This window comes from Dermacentor variabilis, chromosome 2, assembly GCF_050947875.1.
Source record: "Dermacentor variabilis isolate Ectoservices chromosome 2, ASM5094787v1, whole genome shotgun sequence".
Classification (NCBI taxonomy): Eukaryota; Metazoa; Arthropoda; class Arachnida; order Ixodida; family Ixodidae; genus Dermacentor; species Dermacentor variabilis.
The window spans coordinates 104,362,091-104,381,387 of record NC_134569.1 but is presented as its reverse complement, the minus strand read 5'-3'; the positions used below and the strand labels follow the sequence as shown (position 1 = coordinate 104,381,387).

General features: G+C 47.1%; 1 protein-coding gene across 3 annotated transcripts in view; it reads right to left on the bottom strand.

Moving 5' to 3' along the window:
• The window catches only part of yki (Transcriptional coactivator yki), a 195,264-nt gene that overhangs the window by 16,137 nt on the left and 159,830 nt on the right, over positions 1-19,297 (bottom strand). For all 3 annotated transcript variants that reach the window (XM_075681566.1, XM_075681567.1, XM_075681568.1), the window contains exons 2-4: positions 8,677-8,903; positions 6,175-6,242; positions 4,704-4,889 (exon numbers count right to left, since the gene is read on the bottom strand). In XM_075681566.1, coding sequence (XP_075537681.1) covers positions 4,704-4,889; positions 6,175-6,242; positions 8,677-8,903 — 481 coding nt within the window. The remainder of the gene's footprint in view (positions 1-4,703; positions 4,890-6,174; positions 6,243-8,676; positions 8,904-19,297) is intronic.

Here is a 19,297-nt window from a genome sequence, read left to right as displayed (position 1 = left end):
TGTGAATACCACAGTATTCCTGTGAAACATTGTGAAAAACTGTAATAAATACAAAACACAAAGCAATAACAAAAAAATGGTGTTAATTGTTAACAAGCAGTACTACTATGTAAAACTAAGCATGAATGTGTGATATACGCATGCAACTTTAGTTTCATTGTTCAAGTACAGTGATGAGCTAATTGTACCGTTCAACACTTACACGCACATAAACCAAGCTTGGCAGCTAGGTGGCAGAGCTGTATTAAGTTGAGTGAAAAGAAAGGCTTGAACTCTACTAGTAATGTAGTGCTGCCATCTTTTAAGAGTGCTTAAAGTGCTTTCAATTGCTATTTATTGATTTTGATCATGTAGCTGATGAACAATGGTAATACAAATAAGAAAATTAATGCCCACCAGATCATTTCAGCATTTCTTTAAAACCTTCTGCTCCTCTATACATGAATGCACCTGATCATATTCTCATAATCAATAAGTGCAACAATATTATATTAAGCTTTAACAAGCGGAACCCTATGGGCAATGCATAAATAGCAAAAGCTTAGCTCTACTTAAACTTGTGTAACATCACAACTTCTATACCTAAAAAACCTAAAAAACATTTACATCTAAAAGCGTTTACACCCTTTGGGATGTATCCTATCCCCCAAAAAATAATTGTAATCTGTCTGGTTTGCATTTCCTTTCTTGAAAACATTGCACCTGCTAATTTCCTGTCAAGAATGTTATGTCCCACTGATAACGCACATGCCATTTAAGATCTGGAAGAACCAGGTGCACAGCATTAAAGAAAGGAAAGGCATGCACAATACAGATTTTGATTATTGCTTAGGGATAGGATAAGCTTCAAAGGATGCAAACTTTTTTAGAGTGTGGGCACTCTGAGGAATGCAAGAAAAACAGCATAAAGCATTGCCCGCTGTAAATGCTGTTGTAGCTACCTCTTTCCCTTGTGCATGCCATATTTGTATATTGCCTTCATATAAATAAATGTATGCTGTTCCGACTTCGTTGTAAGCAAGGTGTAGGGCTGCAGCTAACTTAGCTCTGACATCAATCCAACTATGGCCACACATAACACACCTGACCACCAGATAATCTTAAATGAGTCCCAACTACTCACTCACACCTGGATGTTCCTCACATAGAGAAAAATTTCAACTTTATGGTGTCAGAAATGATAGAGCGAAGTGTGTGGGATACATCCTTTCATTTATATCTTCTGACAAAGATTCACCTCAATTACTGACACTGGCTAGCTGTTTCGATAAGCAATTACTGAGGTTTAAATTACCCACATGCCACAATATGCAATCAATCACACATGAATGCAAGCACGTCATCCATATCAAAGCTGTTGCATATACAAGGCAAATTGACATGCAACACAAAGCAAAAGCAATTATACCAAGCAGTACAGTACAATCGATGTGATGAACAAAATTATCAAGCTCCAAAGGAAACTACAGCAGTGAAGGTAGTCAACTGCACATACAAGTTACACTGAGAACTTGAATAACGATATAGCGCTACTGGCTAACAAAATCCACTTAATGCTGGAGTGTTTCAATGTGTCGTGCACATTAGCAGCAGAATAAAAATCTCTGTATTCAGTAACAATTTAAAACTGCGTCTGTGAAAAAAATATAAGGAGCACACTGACAAAAAGTGAACAAAACAAAGATAGGTAGTCAGCATAGACAAATGTAAATGACCTGCAATCAGCTGCTTCCAGAATCCTGGTACCAAGATAAAACGTGAGAATATCCAACAGCACTCTGTGTGTTGGAAGGAACTGGGTTCCTATTAAACGATTGAAATATGAGATCGAACTATTTCCTGTGGTGCTATAAGTGTTATGGCAGCTTGGCAGCTAATACAAGTAGCAGTATACATAGCTGCTTCACCTGCTATCAAGTTCAAAAATGAGTTGCAAACTGATCAGGTAAACACATGATAAAGTTTACTCGTAAAAGAATTGGCCAGATAATGAGCAGAACTTGCTTGTGAACTGATACCTACTTCAGTAGCTGAAGGTCACCAAAATGCAAGCGAGCAACTTTCAAATTCAAATTTCGAAAGACAGCTAAAATGAGTAACAACTATAAGGTAAAAGATACTAAAAATCATTCTTAGTTGATATGTCAGCGCATGCAGAGCATGTTTCAAACTGACAGTGCGTGCTAATTTAGAGGAGACACCCAACAATTAAAATTTACTACTTTCTTTAAATTGTTTTTTGGGTAATAGCAGGTATGGGAATGCCAAAAGTCATTTGGTAGAAACTTTTGGAGCAGACTGCAGCAAAAAAATTCTGATTTTGGAGCAGTCTGTAGCAAGCAAATTTTAATTTAGAGCCTTGATATGATTAAGCAGAGTAAAAGTCACAAAATATTAAAGTGCTAAATGGCATTTTTCATAGTATTTTTGTATTGAGTGCTGGTGAAGCGATGGGAGGTTTTTCCCAATAGATGTCAAGAAGCTACAGGGTTAGTGAACACCACAGTGGTTTATTCAAAGACATTACTAGGCTAATGTAACAGCACCAACTATAGTTGAAACAGATTTTGCACATGACCAACTTCACTTTGCCACTCACTAGAAGCACCACAACATGTTTGCATTCGGAGATTAGGTAAGCCTTTAAGCCCGCTGAGTAAGCTGATGGTAGCAACATTCATCCTGCCCTAGCCTCTCCTTCTCCTAGTCCCTTCACCTCTCGTCCTCTCAGTTTGAACTTTTTGATCGGGACAACTGCGCTGCAATTTTTGCAAAATCAGGATTTGTGATCACCGCGATCGCTGGGCTGTGGACTGTGATCAAGACTAACTGTCATGGTGGCGGCACCGACTTAAAATTAAGAAAAAAAGAAAAGAAAGACGCGCGGCCAGCAGCATGCAGATACTTGCGTACGCGTTTCCAAGGAAATGATGCCAGCACAACCACACGACTACGTTCAACCAACAGGGAAGTGCAGATAAGCCCCAGACTTCCTCGCATGCCCTCGTTCAGTGGCTCAGGCAGCATGACAAAACAATGTTTCTACCTTTAGTTTTATTCAGGGAGCTTATATCCATAGAGGGTGGTGTGCGGCTGTTTGCGCGCACTGACGGTCAGAATACAAGATTTTTTTTTAACGTGATGTTAGAGGTTAACGACATAACACCGCACCAATGATCTTTTGCTGACGCCTGCGACGACCAAAGCTGTTCTGGTGCAGTGTGGCACAATTTTGGCCATTATTCCGCTTTCGGCGCAATTAGGTGCAGCAAATTGCACATGTGTCAAAATGGCACAATTGGCACAGAATTCCCACCCCTGATATTAGTGATTTCGTATTGCACATCATGCAGGGCATCAATTTGAAGAAACTTTAGTCGACAAACCTTTACAATGGACCTGAGCTTTGATTAGTACAGGAATACTAGTTAGGTGCCCTATGTTTATCTCCTACTTTACGTGTTGTTGGCTACAATATTAACACACTTGCATAAATTGAAGTTAAGTCTCTCGAGCAAGTGACTGTCCCCAAGAGAGCAGAAATTAAAAGCAGAAAACTATGCAGATACCACACACTGTGAGTTATGTGAAGCATTTTGCACACAGCTGACTATCCAGCATCGTTTAAAAGTTCTGTAGAGCATAACCAGGTGGATAAACATGTTTGTTTAAGGTGAGCAATTGCACGTGCAACAAGAGCATGTGTGGAATAACAGCAGCAAGGTGGCAATGATGACGACGAAGATATTGTGATGGTGATGGCATGAAAATTAATTGACTTGTATACTCCGGCGAAGAAACATTAAAATTGGTTTAGCTACAACATGGATTGATCCCGAAGGCAGTAAAACATAATGTCTCAATGTACTAGTAGCCAGAAGTGAAGGTGGGGGCGAACTGACATGCTAACGCTTTTTAAGTAACTTGTTGCTATGTGATGCGAGGCGCGGGAAGGACTGTGGTAAGTTGAGTTATTTGTGCATTCCATTTCTGCATCTGCAGCCTAAAGAAAACTGCCACACATGCGCACCTGCTCTCACTCTTTAAAGCAAATTGTTGCTATACAACATGACACATGCACCAATCATTTCAAAGCATTTATTGGTATTGGCACAAGAGAAGTGTGCATGTGTATGTGGCCCCATGCGTATGTGGCCCCAATGGTTCGAACATCAAGCTATATTTCTGGAGGATTAAGGAGTCTATGCAGATGATGGTCATCATAAAATCGGTACGGAGACTAGACAGGAGCAAAGTGTATAAGCATCAAAGCACAACAGATAAGTCGATTTTATGCCAATCACCAAGTGTGGAAGCTATAACATTGTGCATGTTGATGAAGAATGAGCGAAGGGCACGAGCATCGTAGTGCAAGGTGAATGTGAGGTCAGCTTGCTGCCAGTCACCAAATGTCGTCTATTTCCAGCAGAAGTGACGATCACCCAAGGAATCACAAGTTTGTAGCAAGGAAAGCTGTCAACAAAAGAGGAGTGAAAAGGGAGGGGGGGGGGGGGGGGCTGGAATGAAAGTGCAGCACCACTTGAGCTGATTATGAGCACCACTTTCTGCTGGCCCTCATGTGCCGCGGCTGTAAAGCAAGTGACAACGCAGGTTCGGTAGTGTGTCTAGTGAACACGCTGCTTGATTTGCCCTCGCTACAACGTGCACACGAGCAAGAAAATAAGCATGCCGCAGTTGCACACCTGGCGTAGGATCTCCTGCTGCCGAAGCTTGAGGCGCTCCCTTTCCAACTGCAGTTGTTGCAAGCGCATCTTCTGCTGGCGCTGCTGCTGGAGGGTCAGAGAACTGGTTGCAGCCACTACAGCCGAGATGGAGTTCATTGTGTCTGGAGAGGTAGGCCCTGCACTGTTCACTGCATTGCCGGAGCCCTGCATCGGCCACAAGTGACAACATCACTATGGCTGCATCATAGGATTTCCTCTACTCTCTAAATCTGCTAGCTTGGCACAATGACCAATAAAAGTAGCCAGCTTTACTTAACATTAACACAAAAGGACATCTTGTTGATTTGGAGCAACGAATGTGAGAATGTGTACCAAGAACTGGTGAAAGACTGCATAACGACTCTAACAGGTGAGCTACACTGAACTACAATGGGGGGCTCATTGTAGTTCAATATTCATTAAAGTTGGAATTCGCAGTGTAAGCATTTTGTTTGCTATTTAAAAGAAGCAATTACGTTGTTATATAAACAGGGAAAAACAAAAACATTTTGAAGTTCTGCGCATCAAAAACATTCCTTTGTTCAGTAAAGTCTATATCCTGTAACAAAGGGATAGCCTGAGGACACATTTATGCATGGAGGGCTCAGCCTATCTGTCTATGAAATAGCTGCCATCAAAGAACATAAAAACGTGTAGTGTAGCTTGAAGAATCAATAAATTGTTAAGGATAGAGATTTAAATTAGATAGAATAATGAGAAAGTATCTCTCACATTTCGTCACAATTTTGATACGCAAGGTTCTTCAAAATGCACAGGTATCTACAGTCTCGGCGACACTACATTGCAAGATTTGTATCAACAACTACTTTCATCTCCTTCAGGGTGCAACCTTGGAGAAACTGTAATTAGTACATTTCCAAGTGATTGCATGGGTCAAACAGAGCACCAGGTGGTACAATAGTAAGGCAGACCTAACCAATCCTATTCTGCACCATAACATCCCATTCATAAGATGTTGCAAATGACCAGCCAAATGAGTCGAAACAGAAGTACATCACAAAGTACAGCCTCTCTGCATCGAGGTTTTAAATGAGCCAGCAAATGCTGCAAAATATTTTAGCATATATTTTTCTCCATAAATTATCATACAACAGCACACTCCTAAGCACACATTGCTGCCTAGCTACCATTACAACATGCAGGAAAACAAACCAGGCAAAAAATTGCTTCAGTAACAATTGAATTATTCAATGCACATAGTGATAACAAAATTATTTTTAATATGTAGTGTGCACATATACCATGCAGCAATGGTATTCTCATTGCCATTGCAACTAAAATTTTCTATAAGATGCAGACACTAAAATTTCTCAAGGTGTCACAAAAAGGAACGCAAATTTTATCAACTCAAATGCTGCTCAAGTTTAAAGTCAAGGATCACAATAATTAGCAAGAATACCTAGGATAGTTTATAACTGAACTGTCATACCTGACTCTGTGGGTGGCAAGGAAGCTGAGAGGCTTGGCTCTGCAGAAGAGGTTTCTGAGCATGGGCAGCTGTATGGACATAAGAAAAGGAACACAAAACGATCATATATTACAAAATTTCTTTTCATACATCTGTATTAAAACTTGTTTTCACCTCTGGTTTGCACCTATTTAAAATCTGTCTCGAAAGAAAAATAAATAGATGTTAAAGACGTCTGGTCACATGAACTTGCAACTTCAATGCTGCTCAAGGCAGACTTATGCAACGAAGCCAACCTAGTCTGCAGACAGATCATGACACAGCAAAGTTCTGCTGAGTTGCGCCACAAGCAGGTAATATGCAACACCACTTAAAATGGCCCTCAAACACTTTTTAAGCCACCATCTTTTTGTTGCAGGTGGCTTAAGGTGGCACAGACTGTCAGTTGGAAATGCTTTTCATCATCAGCCTATTTTTATATCCACTGCAGGACGAAGGCCTCTCCCTGCAATCTCCAATTACTCCTGCTGTCTTGCGCTAGCTGATCCCAACTTGCACCTGCAAATTTCCTCATTTCATCACCCCACCTAGTTCTCTGCTATCCTCGACTGTGTTTCCCTTCCCTTGGCACCAATTCTCTAACTCTAATAGCCCACTGATTATCTATGCTACGAATCGCATGGCCTACGCAGCTCCTTATTTGTCACTTAACGTCAACTGGAATGCCAAACATTTTTTATTCCAACGCTCTTCGCACGGTCAAAGCACTAGTATCAATATATTTAAGATTTTAATCACACAAACAAATCACTACATTGCTGCCAACCACATCACCGCCCAGTGGTGCTCACCAGAAGCTTTGATGTCACCATTCGCTCCTTCATGATCAGTTAAAAACTAAGTTGCAGATAACCAGTGCATTGTAGCGGAAATGTGATCAACAAAAATTTAGTTTTTTTTTTTGCTGTACTTTATATATCAACATAAAGAAACACAGTAGTAAGAAACAAAAGAAAGAAACGAGCACTATAACTGTAAAAACAGGGTAGGGGTGCTGGCTGCCCTTTCACCTCTCTTCTGTGTGATAACGAAATGTGCCCACAATTAGTGCTATCTCTTTTGAAAGCTTCTTGCTTGTGTACGGTTGCAAGCAGCAGCCTTGTTGCCTTGTTCTGCATGCACATTACACTCGTGAGCGTTGTTCAGGCGAGGAAAGTTTCTTACGTTGGTGCATCATTGTTGCTGCACCCTTTTCGTTGTTCGTATCATTATGAAAGAAGAAACGAGAGATTGCACAATCCTAGAATGCTTGACCAGGAGTGTCAACCGTGCCTAGGGAGTCTACATGGACTGGTTACAAACTGAGTACCATGCCTCTCAACAGTGTGGTGAGGCTCTACGTGGTTCTATAGTAATGAAGCGACCATCACACTTGAGTCCACGAACATGGAACAGGCAACCATGGTGAGCTAACGTCCGCTATGTAGGTGCTTTGAACACTTGACACGTTGCACATTGCCATGTCAGTGGCTGAGAGAAATAGGGATGGGAAACAGCGTAAAATTAACTGCATGATTAACTTTGGACTCCGTACCCTAATTGCTGCTGTTCTTGTTGCATTTATCTCTTTAACTGTCAATCTACGCAACACGTGACCAGAACACTGTCCTTTGAAAAGTGCTCGAGGGCCCCTTTAAAGTGTCCCAAATCAGCACCTAATATAATTACATCATGCTCAGTCCATGGCTTGAATCAACAGTAGGGCACATGGTGAGAGCCAACATTGGGACAGGCATACAGCAATCTTTAAACATCCTGTCAAAGTGACAAAACCAGACTTGAAACCTATTAGTGACTAACTGCAAATGCAAGTCAGCACTCAATAGAAATAAGTTTTCGAGCATTATAAACAGAAGCAGAAACAGAAATTACTTTTACATTTGCAAAGTTTTTGCATTTACACATGACTGACTGCGCAAATAAACACATACCACATATACCACACAACCACAAACTGGACAGGATGAGTGAATCCTGTCTATGTGTGGTTCTTGCTTGTTGTGTAATCAGTCTTATTAACGTAAATGCACCAACTAGCACGCGAAAATGTGTTAGTGAATTTCGAACATATTAGCTAGCTACTACTGATGCAGCTGCAGGAATGATCATGCTTGTCGAAAGCACTTAAAGGCATTAAAGGACGAGGAACACAAGATGGGTACCAACTACCCACTCACAGCATTTTAGTGCTGTTATTGCTTCTGCTACATGTGACCAATCAGCTCCTTTCAAGACTGATCATGTCAAGTCGAGATATGCCTGGCCTTCTGTTTTTGTTCATTGTATTTTATTCTTCCCGTTATGTTGAATTAGGTTCTTAAGCAGAACCTCAGCATTTGAAAAGGCAGCACTCTAAGTTGACCAGACACTTGAGCACAAGGCCTTGTGTAAAAAACTGTATCAAAAAGGCTCCTGGCACAAACAAAGACATGGAGCACATTCGCAGGTAGAAAGGCAACTTACGTATCCGTGGGTCGAACCAGCTTGTTGTGCGTTCAATGTGGTTGATAAAATACACCTCTCCCTCAGCTGTAGTGGCCTGCTCCCAGCCATCTGGAAGAGGGCCCAGATTCTTGAATGGCCCTAGTGGGGGTGCAGCTGTGTGTGGTGGTGGTGGAGGTGTCGCATGGTGCTTTGTGCTTGGAGACTTCTTGCGAGGGTCATCCCAGGTTGTTGTTTGTGTCAGGTGGCTGCATAGAAGAAAAAAAGAAAGAATTTAACATTACGGCAAGCACATAAATTCACGGAATGCAGGCTCAAGGAGCTAGGCTCAAGAACACATAGGCACACAGTTGCGCATACCATCATTACACAAGAATCAGCAAAAGTACAAGGGTCAACTTTACTCATGACAATGCTGACTTCACTACACCTAGCCTGCTAGCGTTCACCTTAACTTAATCACCAGTTCTTAACCTGGTGAAGCAACTTCACTCAATAAAGTTCGTGTAAAATGACATTGAAGCTCTACTGCCTCTTGTCTCTCTTTAAACAGCAACATGAAAACAAAAATGCAACCTTATGTGTAAACTTATTAGAATGCAGGATGCTTCCATTAAGATTTCTTAATATGGAAGAGCTAGTTATATGTGTATATATAAAGTGCTCCATGTCCTGAATGATTACTTATGAAATGATTAGTTATCAGTCTGTAAAACTCATGATCTTATTTTATTATTATTCAAGGTGCTAGCTGAAGAAATCATGGTTAAGACTGCATCAAAATCAATTGGACAGTAAAACACTATATGTGGTGTAATGACTTATGCAGATAACAATGTTGCATATGTAAGTGTCCATTCAGTATTCATTCCATAAGCACCTTTATTACTTTCTATAAAAAATATGTCCGCATGCACACACATCTCTGTACATTCGCTCTTGTGACCTTTCTTTGTCAAAGATAAACTACAATGTTATGTAGACGATATCCAACTAGCCCAACGCAATACAACAAAAATAAAGAGGTCGATTTGCCTTTAAGTTGCAGGCATGTTATTACTCAAGCGTACAAATAGATTTCTATTGCGTGCACATCGCTTATTTGCGTGAGAATCCACCGTTGGCATTTTCCCTGGTCAGAACTCTACCCAGCCCGTGAGCAGCGGGCGGGTTGTGCTTCGTATCAAGGAGCCCCCTGGGCGTGCCGCTGATGACGACGAGCGCGCAGCAAAGGCGCCGAGTCGGGCCGTAGGGCTGCGCGGTTCGCGCGCAGGGGCGCGTAGCTTCTCGGCGTCCCAAAATAAGTCAATGCCCCTCGGCAGTCCAACAATAACAACATCGGCCGCTCCGCGGCGCTGCCTTTTTTAGGCAGCCTTCTTTCGCAGCCCGTGACCCTAACCATGCGAAAAAGCAGCACGAAGATGTTTAGAATGGGCTACCCGAACCGCCTGTGCGTACCCCGGAGTGACGCCGTGCTTCTTGCGCACGCAGCGCTGCTAAATCTCGACTCGCGACCGGCCAGAAAATGGTCGCGAACGCACTGCTCCCTTCAACGGCGCACGTTGCGGCTGCACGATACTTAATTCAGACGAGGCTGGCAACGTCAACACGTTCCGGCGGCGACCGCCCTTGCCCGTTTCGACTGGGCGACGTCGCTGTCAGCTTTGTTGTAGGAAAAGAGGCGAACGAGCTTACGGAAGTATTTCGTGAAATCGCGACAAAACCCAACTTCACGTAAGTTGATTTTGTCGAAACATTTGATGAGTACTTTTAAATCAAGCATTGAATTAAAAAGTTTACTGGCGAAGAACGTCATCCAAAGTGGCTGATAGCGAAAACGCGAGTCCATCAATGTCTACCTTATGTGTCTACCTCATCTACATCAATCATCTACCTACACCCCTGTTACGCCCTACACTCTTAGAAAAATTTACACCCTTTGGGGCGTATCTTGTCCCACAACAATAATCGCCATCTGTCTTGCCCGCGTTTCCTTTCTTTAACGCTGCGAGCCCGGTACTTCCCAGTCACGAACGGCATGCGCGTTATCAGTGTGACGCAGCATTCTCGACAGGAAAGTAGCCAGAGCCGGGTTTTCAAGAAAGGAAACGCCAGCAAGGCAGATGACGATTATCGTTGTGGGACAAATACACACCCCAAGGGGTGCAACCGTTTTAAGTGTATACACTCTAAGTTTACACCCTCTGAGCCGTACACTTAAAACGGTTGCACCCTTTAGGGTGTCTATTTGTCCCACAACGATAATCGTCATCTGCCTTGCTGGCGTTTCCTTTCTTGAAAACTCGGCTCTGGCTACTTTCTTGTCGAGAATGCTGCGTCACACTGATAACGCGCATGCCGTTCGTGACTGGGAAGTACCGGGCTCGCAGCGTTAAAGAAAGGAAACGCGGGCAAGACAGATGACGATTATCGTTGTGGGACAAGATACGCCCGAAAGGGTGTAAATTTTTCTAAGAGTGTATCTTACCACACAACGATGAACGTCATGTGTCTTGTCCGCATTTCCTTTCTTTAACGCTGCGAGCCCGGTACTTCCCAGTAACGAACGGCATGCGCGTTATCAGCATGACATACTCTAAAAAAGGTTTGCACCCTTTGGGGTGTATATCTGCCACACAACGAGAATCGTCATCTGTCTTGATGCGTTTCCTTTAACGCTGCGAGCCCGGTACTTTCCAGTAACGAACGGCATGCGTGTTATCAGCATGACATAGCATTCCCGACAGGAAAGTAGCGGGCGTGTCGTTTTCAAGAAAGGAAACGCATCAAGGCAGATGATTGTGTGGCAAATATACACCCCAAAGGGTGTACATTTCTTTAAAAGTGTAACAAGGGTTCCTACACTCTTAAAACTGTTGCAACCTATGGGGTGCAACAGTTTGCAATATTTGTCCCACAACGATAATCGTCACCTGCCTTGCTTGCGTTTCCTTTCTTGAAAACTCGGCGCTCGCTACTTTCCTGTCGAGAATGCTGCGTCACACTGATAACGCGCATGCCGTTCGTGACTGGGAAGTACCGGGCTCGCAGCGTTAAAGAAAGGAAACGCGGGCAAGACAGAAGACGATTATCGTTGTGGGACAAGATAAGCCCCAAAGAGCGTAAATTTTTCTAAGAGTGTACATAATCGTCCACGGCTTTGTGTGTACACCTTTGGTACACCTCAATGATTTTTTTTTCTTCAGCATAATGCGGCATGGTCACCCATTTTGTTTACAAACACGCAACATGTCAAGACGGAGTAGTGTTTGAACGATTACAGCGAAACCGCCAAAAGTGGGAGCCGCTCGTTCTGTCGCACGATGCGCGTGCCCTCGCCCCAGCTGCATTCCAAGCTGCGCCGCCATTACCGCAGGGCAGGTGAGCGAAGCGAGTGCGTGAGCCCTTGCATGAGCCTCGGCAATTTCCAGAGTCTGAGGGACTGGACAATAGTTTTTATCGTGTTCCGGGCGAGAATATTAGATAAAGGAAACGCTTCTGCAGTTCGTGGGAAATGCTGCAAGCAGTTTTGTCAACGAAGGCGACTGCGTGAACTAACGCTCGAGCGACAGGCTCAGCGTTAGCGACAAGTCTCATGCCGGACAGTTGCTGTACTGTGGATTGCACAAACCACCTTGGAATGTTGAACGTATTTACTGGTACGGCGCGCACAGTCAATTTACACAAAAAAAAACGAAAAAGAAAACGCCATGTTACCAGTGGGTCCTCACGCGATTCTTGTTGGACGAGGCTAGCCGGCGTTCTGGCAAAAGCACGACACCAACGCTGTGAACATTCGAACCGCACTCGTCGCCCTACGACTGTGATTCGGAAGTCTCGGCAATGTTTTAACCTATCAGTACTTATATAGCAGGGCTTTTACCATTGGCTGAAGAACGCGTTAGCGCATGCAGGCGGACCAAAGCGACACACTCGCGGTGCCGCATTACACGCAACTCGCGACTTTGTTTTTTTTTTTTTTTTTTTTTGCAGGCAAATTAAGTTTTACGCGCTTGAGGAAACAACGTGTTGCATTAACCACGGCGGGTCCCTCGCCGATGACGGGCATCGGAAGTGGCGTTGCCGATTAATTCTGATCCCTCGCAGAGCCAGTTTTCTACGCCGTTCTCTAACAAAATTTGCTATCTCGCTAAAAGTCAACTACAGGTGCGTTTTCGCATTCCGCTCCGATTCCGCGCCATTTTAACGGCTGCTCCGTAAGCCCTCAGGCACCACCCACGCACCGCCTTTGATGCGGTCGCAGATCGTAAGGCAGGTTAATGCCGACCGACAAGGCGTGGCGTTCGTTCCTGAAGCTGGCGCAGGCAGGAGTGACAAATTTATAAACCCACGTAATACGAAGGAAGAAGAGCTTGTCTTTCCTACGGAATATGTATATACATCTAAATATATATAATGCTTGCTTCACTCGCGTTTTCCGAGCTGCTGCCGAAACGAGATTCCAATCGTGTGTCCCCCCCCCCCCCCCCCCCCCGTTCGCTTGACCGAGCCGCGCGTCTCCAGTGGCGGCGCGCGGGTCGGATTATCGCATGGAAAATCCAGCGCACCTCTCGTACACACGGCGAGCCCGAATCGCGGATTGCAGCTGGCTCTGCACCGTGCTTCCGCGTTTCTGAGTTAATTCTACACGACCCAGACGCCTGCTTTTATTTTATATCCATTGTTTCTGCGGCGCGCTAATACCGCTTCCGCCTCGTGTGATCTCTCTCTCTCTCTCACTCCGTCGTTCGCTCTCGCTCCTCGGGTTCCACTTGCTTGGCTTCAGACCGCGCTCGTTCGTTCCGTTCGGGACGGCTGCAAATTCATTAGCCGGTTCCGCTGGAATCAGCCGGGCTTGACGTCAAAGGCAAGGGCCGGAGGAGTGTTCGTGCACAAAGATGTCAACGGTGCTCTCCTAGGGGCAGTTTTGGAATGGAGTTATCGCACGGCGTTGCAACGCTAGCGCGGGTAGCATAAAAATAAAAAAGAAATCCCACGGGACTGAGTCTGAAAGACTTCTGTAGCAAGGTGCGCTCTCTCTGGCACATGGTGCCGTACGTGTTATTGCTCACCGATTGCGCTAGCAAGGCCCAGATACGCGCCTTGACGGAGCTATGTGGTGTTTCCCATATAATTGTGCATATCTTTGCGTTTCTTTCTATGTATTTATTTGTGCGCAATTAGACATAACAAACAAGAGGCTTCAGAAGTGCATGACCGGGCCTCTCGGAGGCACATAGGACACACAACGTGCTTCAGACAACAGACTTCACGAACCAGCGCAAACGCAAAGCATAAATTGCTATCGCAAGTTTAGAGAGAGAGAGAGAAAGAGAAAACCGCCGTAACATCCATGGTATCCGATCTAGAATGCCGACAGACGATATCAATAAAATTAGAGCGGTAACCATCGCCCGATTCCGGCGACAAGTTGCGGCTTGTGAAGACCGAACACGTAGTACTACTACACGCCAGCCTAAACACGGTAAAGACGGTATTCGTGTTTTCTTTTTTCCTTATGTTCTCATCAGTCGTTGGCCCAACGCGGGTGAACCTCGCGGAGAAAGCTCGTCCGCCTAAAGGTGGGACGCGCTGTAAGGTAGCGACCTCAACTCCATTCGTTTAAGAATCGACCGAGAACCAACTGAATATTGACAGGCAGCCGTTCCGATTCTTTATATACAAACACGAACAAAGAAATCGTTTTCCGCCACTGCCGCTCTCGCTTCGCGCTGGTAGAGACCGCGCCTTCCACGCGCAGTGAAGGCCATGTGACACGTCTCCGCGCATGACGAGGCAGCGGAGGTGTATGCCTGCAGCAGCCCTGAATAGCTTGGATGCCCGGCAGGGGCTAACAAAACCACAGGTCTGCGCCTACCATCTGATTTGTGACCAGTTTAAGCAAACACAGAAGTACTTGCGAGCTGAGGAAGTGCTCAGGGCGTGGTGCGTCACACATGCTTTAAGACCAAAGCACACAAAACTCCTCCCACTTGCGAGCCAAGGAAGTGCTCAACGTTTGTACCCGCACTTCGTATCACTCGTTAGTCCTCATCGCACGAAGCTACAGTGACTACTTGAGTATATGCCAACGTAAACTTCACTGGCATCGTCAATGGATTCATCACGCTGGGGATGAAACGTGCCACTATCTTCACTCGCGCGGGTCCCACGAGTGGCGAAGCAGTGTGCATACGGTGGTACTTCCGAGTCTCTTATTTGAGCTTCTCCTTCTGTATGTAGACTTCATTCGGCGCTTGGTGGCACCGGACCACTATAAGAAAGGGGGGGGGGCAGGGCTGCCCCACCCAGCAACGGCGGCGACTGGCACGCAGGACGGGTCCAAGCCGATTTCCCGCCCAGCTGCAATGACGGCTGCGCACGGCGACCAGCCGTTACGGTAACAGCCGGCCCTTCCTGGGCTCACCGCGCTGATTCACTATCGGGTCCACTTCGGCGCCCGTCCGACCCCGAGTGGCCGGCTCTGCGGTGCTAATGGACGCAAACAAACCGGGGCGGGCCACAGCCTCTGCTGTCGTATCAGCGATGGGACCACCGTGGCCCGGCTGTAAACAGGGCGCAGTTCCAGGCACGCAAGGCAGATTCGTAGCCCGAGGGCAGGCCAGTAGCGATCGCGCGTGTGTGCGGCGAATTGTGCACTACATTTAGCGATGGGAACAGTCCTCGTAACGCCTTAATGCTAAGCTTGCGACATAATGTGATTATACACGAACACCTTCCTTTTTTGTTTGTATTTGCTGTTGTCTTCGTGCATGTACAAAGGCTATACGAGCTCTGACCCAACACCACGGAACGTGAGAATACAACAAACTGATTTCCTCGGGTCTAGCTACCGTGATCAGCAGGTGGCATCGAGTAATCGCTTGCGAAATCAGACGTCGGCTTCAAAAGTCAATGGTTTCCCAGAGCTCCGCCGCGTTTGCCGCGGTTCTCTGTTCTCTGTACGGCGTTCCAGAGCTGAAAGTCGTGGTGGACGAAACACCGAACCCTTACCAAGTCCAGGCGCGACCCACCACCGCCAAACGAAACCTCCACTGCGCTGACAGCGGAACCTCTGATAAACGGTTTTGCTCTGAAAGTATAAGTGTACAACTGCATGCCCGCCCGCCACATTGCAAGGTGCAGTCTTGCCACTTTTCTTTCCTCATTTTCGCCTCCGCTCAGGGTTCATGGTTGGCCGACCTGCCAGCGGGTCGCAAGCGAACTGCGGCATACCGAACAGAGCCAACACCGAGGCGGCGCCCGAGGCGCTGGGCGACGTGACGTCGTCGCCAGAGGCCGACGCATGCGGGGCGAGAGAGGGGCGCCCCTCGGGACGGAGATTTCCTTTACGGCTTCCGGGGGAACACCCGCGTCGGTCGGCCCAGCTCTGAGGCCGCACACGGCAGCCGCAGAAACAAACGGTGCGATAGACGGAGGGGCCCGTTTTTATCCGCGCCGTCACAGAGGCGGCCGCTTGTTTCTTACCATCCCTCTACTGGCCGTTATCTTTGTTTACGATCGCACGCCAGATCACTGACGACCCGGCAGGCTGAGCGCGACGGCCGAATTAACGGGAGCGACCTCGGAGCTCTCCCTTCTCCTCCTCGTTGGAACCCCCAGTGCATCTCAGTGAGGATTTCTTTCGCAACCCTCGGGCGACGCGGTTGAATTGGCCGATGGCGAGCTCGCCCGATGCCGTCCGCTTCGTGAGGAAGACTGGGTCGCCCCGCAGTCGAGAACATGGCGGAGGGGAGGAGAAAAGATGTTGATCGTTTTGTTTTCTTCTTTCCTTTTTTTTTTTCTCGACCGATCCGAAGCGGCGTGATGCCACCGGCGTGAGTTACAGTGCAGCTTCCGATACACGTAAGCGATACTCGGTCGGGCTTCGGAAGCGCGCCTGTTGCTCTGTGAAGAGAGACGCAATACTCCAAACAAGAGAAAATGCCGCTGCTATAGCACCCAGGCAGAAGAAACATGCCCATACCTGAGGAGGCGACAAGCCCTTCGCGGTCATGTCTGCAAGGGGCACTGATGGAAATAAGAAGGAGATGAAGACAACGCACTAGACCGGTTTCAAATGTAACAACAACAACCGGTTCGCCAGAAAGTCAGTCAGCCATTAAGCCACGTTGACTCCATCGAATTAGTCATCGCCACCGCAGACTGCGCGGCCACTTCCCACGTCCGAGCAGACAAGAGAATCGGCGAGCACCAGCAACTGACCAGGAGGAAGATGAGCTGCGGCATGAAGCCATTCAGCACTAAAAGAACCGCACCGGCAGCCTTGCCGGTGCAGCTAGCCCTGCGTGCGCACATCCAACGGACGCGGCCAGCGAAGCGGGCCGGGCCAAAGCGCGCGTCCATTTGCATGTTGTTCCGCTCGACCACTATTTACGTCCCGGCGCCGCGCACGCACAGACGCGGCCTGCGCAAAGGCGGCCGGCCACTCGAAAAAGTTGCGCGGCGGGGAGAGGCGCACCGCTGCCGAGGAAGGAGCCCGCGGAGGAATCCGTTCCCACGGTTTCCAATCGGCACGCTCCACTGGCCGCGCATGAGGTGCGCCCCGAAGCGCGCTTGCAAGGCCCGTTTCGTGGCGCTGTCCACGGGAGCATCATCGAAGACCGCAACACCAGCGCCCGCTGCTACTCGGCCTCGCTCTTATACATATTCCGGGACTGGGTACCGTTTGCAAGTGCCCATAGAGTCCGCCACAAAATAACGCGTTCCACTGCTTACATATACCGTTGCACACATGTGCTAAAGGCAGAGGCGCTGTACCATTCCTCGAGCTTTCGAGCAGGCGTTCACGACTGCCCAAGCGCAGAATATGGCGCCACCCAGGAAAGGTCTATAGGGAAATCGACGCCACATTCTTGCACAACGCAGTAGTCCCTGGCTTCGCAGAAGGTTACAAAATCAAACTCGCGTTGTCGTAACACGCCGCAACGAAGTCGAATGTATACTGCGGCGCCTACATTTGATTGTATTGCGCACCAGCAAACAATACGACGGTACTGACAAATAGTGCGGCTGCGAATCGGCCCTACAGATAAACAATAACAGTGCGGAAAGCAGCGTTTACTGTAACTGCGGCTACAGAAGTTTTTAGACAGATGTGTGCAATGTGTCAATACAAAAGGTGTCGAAGTGTCGGCGCACGCAGCTTGGAATTGAGAGATACAGTGGACGCGACGCCAGCGATGCATGTCTACAGGCTGCCTGCCTTTGTCGCGAATAAATCGATTTTTGCTTCGTTTTGTTCTCGTATTTCGACCTGCGCGCTCGGAGAGCCCACACGAGGTCGTGCGAGCTGCGTGACGCTGCGGACCTTCCCCGCTCATTGCCCCTTCGTGCACTCTGCGCATAATTACCCCTACAAAATTATCGGCCGCTGTCTTTGTTCGCCCAACAATGAGAGAGAAAAGACTCGCTTTGTCGCAGTTCGCACGACATGCCGCGGAAGTAAAAGGTCCGACTTTGCAGATCCCTCCGAGACACGCGTTTACCGAACACGCCAAAGACGAAATCCATCATGTAGACAGTACAACTCCGGATTGCCGAGCGAAGCGACAGCAGTGGAGATATATACTGGACGCGGGAGAGAGAAGTTTTGAATACGCGTGCATCGCTTTATTTGCACGCTACAGGTCAAATTGCTCGGCGCTTTCCGAGAAAAGCTGCGGCCATTTCGTTCACTTCTTCCTTGGCTTTGCCCCTGTGCCCCCCCTCCCTCCCCCTTCCCGCCAACAGACAAGGCTTGCGTGCCCCCGTTTACTCAAGACGAAGCCGAGCATTGGGGTTTGCTCGCACACATCGCATGCGCGTGTACGCGGGGGACAAAGGGCACGCAATAACGATAACCTTGTGCGGCTGCTCCGTTTAGCTAATTCTGCGCACTATCGCGAGAACGCGTGCTCCCGCACCGTGCGCTAGACAGCGCGGTTATGCGCCATTAAAGGTAGTGCGTGCTAGTCCAAGAAAAAAAAAAGAAAGAAAGAAATTATCTCTTCTGGATGCTGCGCGGTAGAGCTTGACAAAAATCATTCACGGCACGGTGCGCCAAAAAACGCGCGGAAACAGTCACAATAGCGCAGAAGGTATCAGCAGAAAATAGGCAATGCCTGCTCCAGTCCTCCTGTTTGTTTTCTTTTAATTATTTATAGCATGAATGATGGTGCAATACAGTGACTACATTCGAATTCACGCTGGCGGATCGTCAGCCGTAGTAGCATACGGGCGCCCTCGACTATGTTTCTTTTCAAACAAAAGCTGCAGCCGCAGGATTTCGTCTAATTCAACTGAGCCGGTAGACATTCGGGTTGCACTGCAATATGCACGTGAATGAACAGCCTGGCCGAAAGCAGACAATTTTCCGAAACTCGCGCTCGGCTCTGCACATCGCTAAGAGAAGCTCGAACGAGTGCAGTAAGCTTGAATGCAAGAACAAAGATATATACATACGCAAGTGGTGTGGGAGGGCTGCGAGATCACTCTGAAGTGGTTAACTGCATGGGGACTCCAGCATTAAGTCGTTACAGCAAGTCGCCCTCCTTTTGCAATATGCGCGATGTAGGTCCACTTTCTTCGCGCTGAGATTAAGCTGAGCTCGGTTCAGCCTTCGTGAGTCCTAGAGCAGATC